The 12,032-nt window shown below is 46.8% G+C and overlaps 1 protein-coding gene across 1 annotated transcript; it reads left to right on the plus strand.

The window, feature by feature from the left end:
- Positions 1-11,102: 11,102 nt before the first annotated feature.
- Positions 11,103-11,756, plus strand: LOC138283388 (octapeptide-repeat protein T2-like). Its single transcript, XM_069221363.1, has one exon. It carries the CDS (start codon positions 11,103-11,105, stop codon positions 11,754-11,756), a length of 654 nt encoding a protein of 217 aa, XP_069077464.1.
- The last annotated feature ends 276 nt before the right edge of the window (positions 11,757-12,032 follow it).

Consider the following 12,032-nt stretch of genomic DNA (forward strand, 5'->3'; position numbering starts at 1 on the left):
CTAAGTCAGGGAAGTAGAGTTGATCCTCAAACTCAGGTGTTTCACCCAGAAGTTGGTCAGCTAGCACACGTGATTCTGACCATTCAATCTCCTCCTCCTCATGTGCTGTTTCAGGAACGGTATAATTGTGTAGTATGAATTGTCGGTTCTTTTTGATCATGGCCAATCTCCCCACGGTTTGAGGCAAGAGACTGGTCCTTCTCACTGTGTCAGCTGTGCCAGCTGCACTGAACTCACGTTCAGCAGACACACTGGCTACAGTGTCAAGTCAGATATTTTATTACCAGTCTGCTGAGCTGTAGCTATTGGCGCATCTTTCCATACCAATACACCAATGGGTTTTGATCCACATAGACTTCTTTTGGATCATCCAGATACTCCTTGAACATTCTTTGAATGGACAATCATGCTACCGCTTGCCTTCGCACTGGACTTAAGATGTAACACTTGAAACCAAACCAATGCAGAGATTGGGTCCAATTCTTTTGTTGCTGTTGTTGCCAGTCTTCGTGTTGCTAGTGTTGGCTGCTGTGAGACAAGACTGCTGTGAGACAAGACTGCCTTCCCTGGAAGTTGAAGGTGGCACCTGAGAACTGCAGAGTGGTTACCTAGGGCCATTGGAATTTCTAGTGATTCTTCTTCCAGGTCTCCGGCTTAATCAGCAATCTACCTCTTGTATTTTTAAACATCCCCTTCAGGAAAAGGAATGAACGTGGGCACAATGTTTGTGGCAGAGATGTACTCTTTGGACAACATGATGTCAATTTACAGCCTTCTATTACAAGCCAAGCAAAGGATTAAGCTCTCAACCAAGGCATGTGTTTCTGGGTTTTCGTTCACACCTGAGACTGAAAACCTTTCAGACACCTTCCTTAGCTGGTCCAGCAGCAGCTGCAACAATGTGATAGCTTGGCCCATCGTACTGTCCTTCTTGCTAACTTCCCATGTGAAAACCTCAAAAGGGAGTAGCATCTGTGTCAGACATTTGACTAGGCCTCATTTGTGCACATCCATGGTCATAGGTTTCCCAGTTGCATCCCCTACTCTTTCAATGACAAAGTCATTGGTCTGTCTGTACTGCTCAAACAGACGTTGCCACATGTTATAGGTCGAGTTCCAACATGTTGGCACCTCCTGTACCAGAACTTTAACTGGTACTCTATTAGCACGCTGAATAATCCTCAACTGCTTCTGGGCTTTAAAAGAATGACTAAAATGAGTGCAGATTCTTCTGCAAGTGGCCAGGATGCTGTTGACTATGTCTTCTTTTTGAGAAACAATTGAACAATCAGGTTGATGTAATGTGCTAAACACAGGACCCTGAAATAGCCACCATCTGCCATGGCCTTCACTATGTTACTGCCATTGTCCTTGCCAACCAATTCAATTCAGAGACCATTGGGTCACATCCATTCAGACACGTTCCTGTTAAATTCAGCCAAGATGTTTGCATCTGTATGTGATTTCTCCATGGTGAACATGGCTATTGCATGCCGCTGAATACTCTTAAAACATTTTTCAGGGCTAAGAGATGTAGAAAGCTGCTGCCTTACCCCCACAAAAGAGATTCAGTGAGCAGTGAGGCACATGTAATCAGTCACCTGACAGCTGGTCCAGGTGTCTATTGTCAGGTGGATAGTGTGAAATGCACTTTGCTGCAAAGCTTGTCTAACCAATTGCAGCACATTGTGATGCAGTGCTGGAACAGCAACCGTGGCAAAAGAGGTCAGACTTGGAGGTGGAAGGCTCAATGTGCATTTTGGGGCAGTCACTGAACCATGGTGTCTTCATCTGACTCTGAGTCTTATGCCATTCTGATGCCGCTGAGGCAGGTGATTCTGGCACACTGCTGGGGACAGGGCTGCTTTTTTGTGAAGATGTCACCCTCTGCTTCCTCATGACCTCCCACCATGATTGGATTTGTAGCTGATGTTTCCCGGCTCTCCTCACCTTCACCATGATCACGTTCAGCATTTATTTTGAGGTGCTCCTCCCACCGGATTGCATGATGTTTTTTCATGTAGGTCGTTTGACCTCGAGTACTATAATGTGAACCAGGCTTACCGCGACAAACACTTGTGTGGCAAATCAAGCATATTGCAATGTTCTCCTCCTGCTTGCTAAGAGTAAAAAAGTCCCAAACTGCAGAAGAGTACTTTCTTAGTGGGCAAGTGCCAATGCCTGAAGAAGACCTGGAGGTAGGTGGGAGTTTCATTGATTGTCTCTCTGACGTGATAGTTCTACTGAGGTGGGGTCGGTGAATGTCTCAGCTGGGACTTTACAAATAGGGGAGCTGGCAGTGATACCTGTGCCATATCCCTCAAGCAGGTTGAATAGGAGGAGTAATGTCAGACTCCTCTGTGCCATCTTCCACAATAACTGGCTTGTTGTTGTCATCCTCCTCATCATCCCCTTCCACAATTCTAAGGCTTTCAGGAACTTTTCTTTTCCCTTGCCTCTCCTGGCATCTTCCAGACTGCCAGGTCCACTATATATCTACATCATCAACATCAGAAGTGGTGCGTGAAGACGATTCTAAAAGAGGAGGTTCTTGCTTGGCAGGAAGCTGAACCTCCTGTTCTGTTCTAACTTCAGGAAGATCTACCATTGCTGGCTGCTGCTGTCCACTTTACTCTGTTTCATGAAATGATTGGGTACTATTTTGCAAAACTGACCAATCCAATTCATTGTCACTACTTGTTGGCGTCGCCATGATTGCAGTGTCTGCCACGAAGACTCTTGGAAAGTGGATTATTGGTAATGGCAGGTAAGTATCTACACTTAGCAATAGGCCACAAACCCCCACTAGGTCCAGTCAGGCTCTCAATAAATTTAACTCAGCTCAACCCTTGGTAGCTTAGGACGTTGGAAGTACTTTTAATTCTGTTTTTCTATCAAAGTTTTTAAGCATAGGATTGGCACAGTGCCATCCTCACCGAGCTAGAAAGCAACAAAATCTTTTGCCATTTGTACAGCTAAATCTTTATCAAAGGATTGGCCCAGTGCCATCCTTGCCGAGCTGTAAAATGACAAAAGCCTTTCACCACTCCAGACACAGTATTACAGCTTTGGACTGGTAAAATACCATCCAAGCCAACCTGGAATGAGCAAAAGCAAACCCTAAAATCCCAAAAAGCAACTAGGTAATATATATATTACCTAGTGGCGGTTGCCACTAGGCAGTTATAGTTAGGACCTAGTTTCTATAGAAAAAGCCTTTTTGTTTTGCTAATACATTTGGTGCCATTTCATGAATCTTCAAAAAAATTTCAAAACTTATATTTTGCTAAGTTCAGCTTCAGTGATCTGTTAAGCGGGTTGAGATAAAGGGGTGGTCCCAAAACGCGTTTTGCCATTCATTTTTTAATAGGACCTTTAGACACGGCTCGAGCCCGAACCACTGAACCGAAATACATCATGTTTGGCATGAAGGTAGATTCTGTTGCGCAGATCACGCTTTCTGTGATTTGGTATAAATCCTTTCATAGTTGTGGAGTAATTTAAGGCCACAAAATATAGATATATAAGGACGCTGATCCTCCTCGGATCCACCTCATATCAATCTGCGGATCCACACGCCACAAGAAGAATCTGATTGGCTGGCCACAACCTGACAGAAAAGTTGCTGCTACCATTTTGTTTGTTGCATCAGGGTGGGAAAAGAAGAGAGAAAAACACATAAGGGGTCAGGATACAGTTATCCCGACCCATAGGATACATATATGGGTCACTTAGGGATCCCCCATGGGCAAAAATTACCCAAATATTTTATTTTGTCCAATTCATGGATCTGCAGATCCACAGAAGGATTCATGGATCCCAGATTTGCGAATCCCCTTGAGGATTTGTGAATCCACTGTATCCAAACTCATTCTACGTATTGCTGAAGGCCATGCGCAGCTTGGGTTTGGGTGCATGCAGGAAGGTTGCCACACCCCACAGTGCACGGCCTTTGGGCCATGCACGGTGCTGCTTATATTCACATCTGTGCATACTCAAAAAACCATAGAAATTCATGAAAAAACAAAGATTACAAGAACGTTATAGTTAGGTTCTGAATTTACTTGCACAAAACCTTAGAAATGCAGCAGTTATAGTTAGAGTTGTTTCAAATAAATATAACTTGCGGCTTAAGGTAACTATAACTCATGCCTTTGCCATGTCCACCAAATTACTCCGCATTTTATATCACTCTGTACCCCTTCTGTGGCATCTCTGATATTATTGCTGCAACATTTGTAGTAAAATTATTGATCAGAAAACTGCATGCCAAGGACTCAAGTTGTAGTTACTTTAGGGCTTGAGTTATAGTTATTAGAAATAATATATATTTGTATTTATGAGTGTCGCAACCTCGTCTCTGTCTGCCGCGTTGCTTGCATCAAACTCTGCAACTGTTTGTTGGCTTTCAAGGAATTAAAGATGTTCTTTGCTCACCCCTTCTGTATGTGAGAAGGCTGACTCTTGATGTCCCTTTTATTTTTGAAGGCAGAAGAGCCCCCATGATCGAAGGAAGCAGATCCTCTTGCAGAGTGGCATGTGGTGCTCGGATTATCATAGAAAATGGGATCTTCGTAATTTAATAACAGGTGAAGCATGTTCTTCTACCTTTCACATCATATACTCTGTAAGATTAACTGACACTGTTCAAGGGGTAGCGGATAGACACATATTGTATCTTTATGTTGAAGTGAAGACCCTATGTGTATATAAGGGAACTAATTGACATTTTTCAATGCCATTTAGCAATTAATGGCAAAATGGCAACAGCCAAGGAGACCAGAAGACGTGAAGCAGCAGACACATTGAGAGCTTTGGAGCTTCAAGGGGGGATGCCAACACTCCAAGTACCCAGGATAATAATGCCCCGGGCTACATAAAAAACAACTGTGGGACCAGTTATGGAAATTCTCTAAAAAGGAGCAATCCAAATGGTGGGAAGTAGTGACATTGCACAAATATTTGGATTGCAACAGGATACCTAGAGGATTACGGATATGTGTGGTCCCAACATTTATGAATCTAGATCCAGAGATGTTGGAAGAATGGGCGGCAAATAATCATTGTTGCAGAATTAATATGCTTACCATTCTGATCAAATATGCTTGGAAAGGGCAAGATTGTTTACTCATGAAATTTGTAAAGTGGAGGCACAATTACATGAACTGTGGTCTAAAGAAGAATTTTAAAAGGAAATTACAAAGGTTGACAATAGGCTTGTTAAGGCAAAAGAAGTGAAACTGAAAAAACAACGAAAATTTCAGAGAGATTAAATGGATTATGATAAGGGACAAATTTTGACATTCTCCAAATAGTGTGAACAAATAAGAGTTTCGCAACCAAAAGTGTCTGAACACATGGGTACAAAACAGATTTCTAATCAAGGATTTGATAAATCAATCACAACAACTGGGAGTGAAGTTATCTCAGACATTCAGCATGAACAAGAAAGCGACAACAGTGAAAGTGATGTTTCAGACAAGTCATCATCTGGAGGAGTAAAAACCCAAATATTAAAGGAATTCGATCTCTTAGCCCAAGGCAGACTGGCAAGTCAATCAGGAAGAGGCAGTCGTGGAGGTCGCAGAGGAAGAAATTCATCCAGAAGAAACGCAAAGAAAAAAGAGTTGCAACAAGGGGCCAAACAATATTGAAATGAAAGAGGAACTAACTGTAGTAATGAAACAGTATCATCTAAATTACTGATTGGTGATATAGATATGCTACACACTCTGTGAATATGATAGTGAAGTAGATTGTGTACCTGATCCTTTTCTCAATCTGACTAATATCCATATTGAGGTAGACGTTAGTTGTCCGAGTAAATTCAAGTCTAAATCTAGGTTCCTTCCCTCAGTTGTTAGAGATGCTGTCAGTGTATTTGAAAAGGGGGTGATCAAAGACATGAAGAAATTGAGGTATACAAAGACTACAAGGTGGAACAATCTAGAGAGTAGACACAGGGAGGCTATACAGTCTTTAAAAAACAACAGGAGTATTGTGATAAAAAAATCTGATAAGGGTGGAAATGTGGTGACCTATTGAAATGTATTTGAGTGAAGGTTTGAGACAGTTAAATGATACCACAAGTTATGAAATTTCCAACTTAAATAAAATCAAAGAAGCCAATAGAAAATGTTGGCTGTTACTAGAAGAATGGAAAGATAGAGATCTTTTGGGATGGGATAAATATACATTTTTAAAATGTGAGTTTCCAAAAACTCCAACTCTTTACGTCCTCCCTAAACTACATAAACACCCTACTAATCCTCCAGGACAACCAATTGTTTCATCTAATGGTAGCCTTTTGGGGAGGTGTGTAGGTAGTAGTAGTAGCAGGCTAACATGCTTACAAGAAAGTCAGAACTTCACAGAAGGTGCCACTCCCACCTATGCAAGCTCCAACTACAGGATTAATTAAAGGGTTATCCATCACTGTCAACTCAATTGAAAGAAAACAGAGAGTTTGTGGGTCATCATTGTATTATCATAACTTTAGGAAGACTGGGACCAGGCTACCACAATGACAGTATATAACACACAGCAAAGAAGACCTGACATGATAATAAAATCTAGCAATATCAATTTCTTCTGAGCAATGGTGGGGAGTTATATTATAAAAACTAAACTTAGGAAATTAAATCATGGAGTCAGGAGAAGAGGGCTTGGGCTCAAGGGTGTTTGGACAAGGTTAAGCGTTTATGTAACACACACACATGGTATGAATGAAGATGTTGATGGGACCAGTGTGGATTTTTGTTCAGGTAATAGAAGGTAGACGGTCATGCAGTGAGTTGTGTTGCTTTTACTACATATCCACCCGCAAGTGTGTTATTCCTTTGTGGTGTAAAATTAGGTCACACCTCAATAAATCACTCAGCCTGGGGGAAGAGGGTTAGGGGCTCAATAAATGGATGGGAAAGAGGATTTGGGAAAAGGTGTGAGCAAGACAAACACTATGCAAATGAAACCACAACAGTATCCATTGGGGCGTTGAGCAGCACACCATCATCAATCTGTTGTGGAAAGAAACAAAGGGATAAGTACGTATGACACAAGTCAGTAAATTCATTGGAAACAGTCCTTCTGTCTCAGAGAGACCACAGATAGTATAGCCTAAGTGTTATGTCATCTAGTTTTAAAACATGGAAGATTGGATGTAAGTCACAAAGTTCTAAAAATGAGCAAGGTAGACCTGTGAAGGGCACTGTTGTTGAAGAACAGATAAGGAAACAGAACTGGAGTATTTTTTGTTTAGATTTGTGTTTGGTAACTAATGTGGCTGGTTTGTTCTGAGGAGCCAGTAAAAAAGGAGTAGACCCTGAAGGTAAATTTCAATACTTTTCTAAGGCCAATAACTTTCGGGAAAAATGATCACCCATCAGCTCCCAAACATTGAAAATCATCAGAAACATGTTTACAAATTTGTTGAACTCCCTCCCTCAATCTCAGCCACCACAAACATTAATCATCACTCACAAATTCACAATCACAATCAGTCAATATATCACCACTCATCTGTGCAATAGTTAGTCACCTCTTCTAATCCAAGCATGGTGGTTGAACAAAATACCTCCTCTTTGATGGTATCCACACATTGGAATTAGGCATTTGCACTGGCAGTCTTTTAATCAATGATCTTCTAGGGCAGCATGGCTAGGTAATGTAAAAATAGGACAGGAAATGGCATGTGGGGGAGGCAGGCATCATCTCCAGTGTCCTGAAGGGTATGTGAGGGCTTGTTCACTGTATACAGGCCCAATTCCAATTTGGGATCATATTTGACTATAAAATCAATCGTGGGGTAGCATAAATCCGACACAAACATAATGTTGCACTAGTATATGTATTTTGTTTTTTTACAAAGAAAGAAAGAGAAAAAGAAGCTGAGCAAGAAATAATTAAAAAGTTCTATGGTGGCACTGGCATATTAAATCCAGGAAGTAGAGTTCATCCTCAAACTCTGGTGGTTCTCCCAGAAGTTGGTCAGCTAGCACGCTTGATTCTGATGAATCATCCTCTCCCTCCTCCTGTGGTGTTTCGGGAACGGTGTAATCATGTGGTATAAAATGCTGGTCCATTTTGACCCTGGTTAATCTCTCCACATTTTGAGGCACGAGACTGGTCCGTCTCACTGTAACAACTGCATCAGCTGCACTGAACAATCAATCAATCAATCAATCAAGGTATTTATAAAGCGCGCTACTCACCCGTGAGGGTCTCAAGGCGCTGGGGGGGGGGGGTCACTGCTGCTCGAAGAGCCAGGTCTTGAGACGCCTCCGGAAGGCGAGGTGGTCCTGGGTGGTCCTGAGGTGGGCAGGGAGGGAATTCCACGTCTTGGCTGCCAGGTAGGAGAAGGATTTCCCTCCGGCGTTGGTTTGGCGGATGCGAGGGACGGCGGCAAGAGCGAGGCTGGTAGAGCGAAGTTGATGGGTGGGTGTGTAGAAGGTGAGGCGACGGTTGAGGTATTCGGGGCCCTTGTTGTGGAGGGCTTTGTGTGCGTGGGTGAGGAGCCTGAAGGTGATCCTTTTGTTGATGGGTAGCCAGTGCAGGTGTTTCAGGTGGGTGGAGATGTGGCTGTGGCGGGGTACGTCGAGGATGAGGCATGCAGAGGCGTTTTGTATGCGCTGAAGACGTTTCTGAAGTTTTGCGGTGGTTCCTGCATATAGGGTGTTTCCGTAGTTCAGGCGACTTGAGACTAGGGTGTGGGTCACAGTTTTTCTGGTGTCGGCGGGGATCCAGCGGAAGATCTTTCGGAGCATGCGGAGTGTGTGGAAGCAAGAAGATGAGACGGCGTTGACTTGCTTGGTCATGGTGAGAAGGGGGTCCAGGATGAATCCGAGGCTGCGTGCGTTGTCTGAAGGGGTCGGTGTGGTGCCCAGGGCCGTGGGCCACCAGGAGTCGTCCCAGGTGGACAGGGAGTTCCCGAGGATGAGGACTTCCGTCTTGTCTGAGTTCAGCTTCAGGCGGCTGAGCTTCATCCATTCTGCGACGTCCTTCATTCCATCATGCAGGTTGGCTTTGGCGGTGGCTGGGTCTTTGGTGAGGGAGAGTATCAGCTGGGTGTCGTCGGCGTAGGAGATGATGTTGATGTGTTTGCGAGCGATGTCGGCGAGGGGGCTCATGTAGACATTGAAGAGAGTGGGGCTGAGCGAGGAGCCTTGTGGGACGCCGCAGATGATCTCGGTGTGTTCTGAGCGGAAAGGCGGGAGGTAGACTCTCTGGGAACGGTCCGAGAGAAAAGAGATGATCCAGGGCCTGTCCTTGGATACCGGTGGAGCGGAGGCGGGTTATTAGGGTGCGGTGGCAGACGGTGTCGAAGGCAGGCGAGAGGTGAGGAAGATGAGGGCGGTTGTTTCTCCGTTGTCCAATAGAGTTCGGATGTCGTCGGTGACTGCGATGAGGGCGGTTTCCGTGCTGTGGTTGGCCCGAAAGCCTGACTGGGAGGGGTCGAGCAGGTTGTTGTCTTCGAGGAAATTGGTCAGTTGCTTGTTGACGGCCTTCTCAATGACTTTGGCCGGGAATGGGAGGAGCGAGATGGGGCGGAAGTTCTTCAGGTCGTTGTGGTCCGCCGTAGGTTTCTTCAGGAGAGCGTTGACTTCCGCGTGTTTCCAGCTCTCGGGGAAGGTGGCAGATGCGAACGAGCTGTTGATGATGCTCTGGAGATAGGGGGCGATGCTGGCGTCAGCTTTGTTGAAGATGTAATGTGGGCATGGGTCCGGGAGCGCCGGAGTGGATGGAGTTCATGGTAGTTCTGGTCTCTTCGGCGCTGATGGGTGTCCAGGCGTTGAGGGTGATGGTTGGGGCTGTGAGTTCCGTGGTGGTCGGCGGGATCTGAGGTCCGAAGCTGTCGTGTAGGTCGGTGATCTTTCGATGGAAGAAGGTAGCGAGGGAGTTGCAGAGTTCTTGTGAGGGCGTGATGGGGTTGGAGCTGGTGTTGGGATTGGAGAGCTCTTTGACGATGTAGAAGAGCTCTTTGCTGTTGTGGGTGTTCTTGTCCAGTCTCTCTTTGAAGGCTGCTCTTTTGGTAGAGCGTATCAGCTGATGGTGTTCGCGGGTGGCGATTTTGATGGCTGACATATTTTCTGCGGTGTGTTCTTTGCGCCAGGTTTTTTCGAGGGTGCGGCAGGTTTTCTTGGATTCTTTGAGGGCTTCTGAGAACCATGGAGGTTTCCTGATGTTGGTCTGTCTTGGGAGGCATCTGAGGGGGGCGAGGTTGTCAGCGCAGTTGGAGATCCACTGTGTGAGGTTGAGGGCTGCGTTGTTGGCGTTGGAGGTGGTGGCAGGTTGGTTATGGTTGAGAGTGGAGAGTAGCTGTTCTGTGGAGATTTTGTTCCAGGGTCTGCGGGTGATGGGTTGTTTGCGGAGGTGGTGGGTCTTGCGTCTGAAGGAGAAGTGGACACATCTGTGGTCGGTCCAGTGTATCTCGGAGGAGTGGCTGAAAGATACGTGGTTGCTGGTGGAGAAGATGGGGTCGAGCGTGTGTCCAGCGGTGTGGGTGGGGTGTTCACCAGTTGCTTGAGACCGAGGTTGGCGAGGTTGTCGAGCAGGGTGGAGGTGTTGGAGTCGTTGTTCTTCTCCAGGTGGAAGTTCAAGTCTCCGAGGAGGATGTAGTCTGGCGAGGTTAGGGCGTGCGGGGAGATGAAGTCTGTGATGGCTTCGCTGAATAGGGCGTGTGGTCCAGGGGGCCTGTAGACGAGAGTTCCTCTGAGGGTGGTCCTGGGGTCGGTGTGGATCTGGAAGTGCATGTGTTCGGCGGCGAGGAGGGTGTCTTCGGTGGAGGTAGTGACGTTGATGGAGCTTTTGTAGCTGATGGCGATTCCTTCTCCGATTTGGTTGGTGCGGTCTTTCCTGGCTATCTTGTAGCCATCGGGGATGTCTAAGGCGATGTCGGGGGCCGATGAGGTGTTCATCCAGGCCTCAGTGATGAAGGCGACGTCTGGTGCGGTAGAGTCCAGGAGGTCCCATAGTTCAATGGCGTGCTTGTGGGCGGAGCGTGCGTTGATGAGGATGCACTTGAGGTGGTTGTTGGAGCGTGGGCTGGTGGACGGATTGCAGTCGCGGTGGAAGGTGTGCTTGCATGTATGGCAGGCGAAGGGTCCATGGGTGCGTTTCGGGCTGGCTCGGTAGCAGGTGGTAGTACGTCCGGGGTTGAGTGCGTGGAGGGAGGCGGTGGCGTAGCTGTGCTGGGGGTTTTGGGAGCGCTGGGGGCCAGGGGTTCTGGCGCTGGGCGCGGTCCAAGCGTGGACGGGCGAAGACGGGCTAGCCTTAGGCGCGTCTTTGGTGCGCCAGCGGCGCGGCCGCGCAGCAGGCGCCATAAGAGGGATGGGGGGGAGGAGGGGTCAGCTGGGCGGCGGGAGGTGGGAGGGAGGGCGACGAATGGGAGCAGGGGGGGCGGGGCCGCACGGGTGGCAGCGGCGGCAAGCCAGAAGCGGGGAGGCGGGAAAAAGTTAATGGGAGAAAGAAGAAAATCACTGGAGGAGAGCCAAAAGGAGGGGAGAAAAGAAGAGATGGAGAGGAGAAAAGACGAAGTGGAGAGGAGAGAAGAAGAATATGGACAGGACAGGAGAAAGCGCAAAGGGAGCCAAGTGGAGAGGAGAAAAGATGAAGTGGAGAGGAGAAAAGACAAAGTGGAGAGGAGAGAAAAAGAAATGGGCAGGACAAGAGAAAGCGCAAAAGGAGCACCTACGGCCTTCAAGAGGTGGCAGGGGCCTGGGCAGGTGGAGCTGCAGCGGCGGGGAAGTGACCTACCCTAGGGTCAACACACACTCAGCAGACAGGCTGGCTACAGGACAAGACAGAAAGTGTGTTGCCAGCCTGCTGAGCTCTGGCCATTGGTGCATCTTCCCATACCAATACACCAATGGGCTTTGATCCACATACACCTCTTTTGGTCATCCAGATACTCCTAAAACATCATCTGAATGGTCATTGGTGCTGCCACCTGCTCAACTGCTTTTTCCCTCACCTCTGCACTGGACTTACGACCTGCCACTTGAAACCAAGCCAATGCAGAGGTTGGGTCTCATTGC

This window comes from Pleurodeles waltl, chromosome 3_1 (genome assembly GCF_031143425.1).
Source record: "Pleurodeles waltl isolate 20211129_DDA chromosome 3_1, aPleWal1.hap1.20221129, whole genome shotgun sequence".
Classification (NCBI taxonomy): Eukaryota; Metazoa; Chordata; class Amphibia; order Caudata; family Salamandridae; genus Pleurodeles; species Pleurodeles waltl.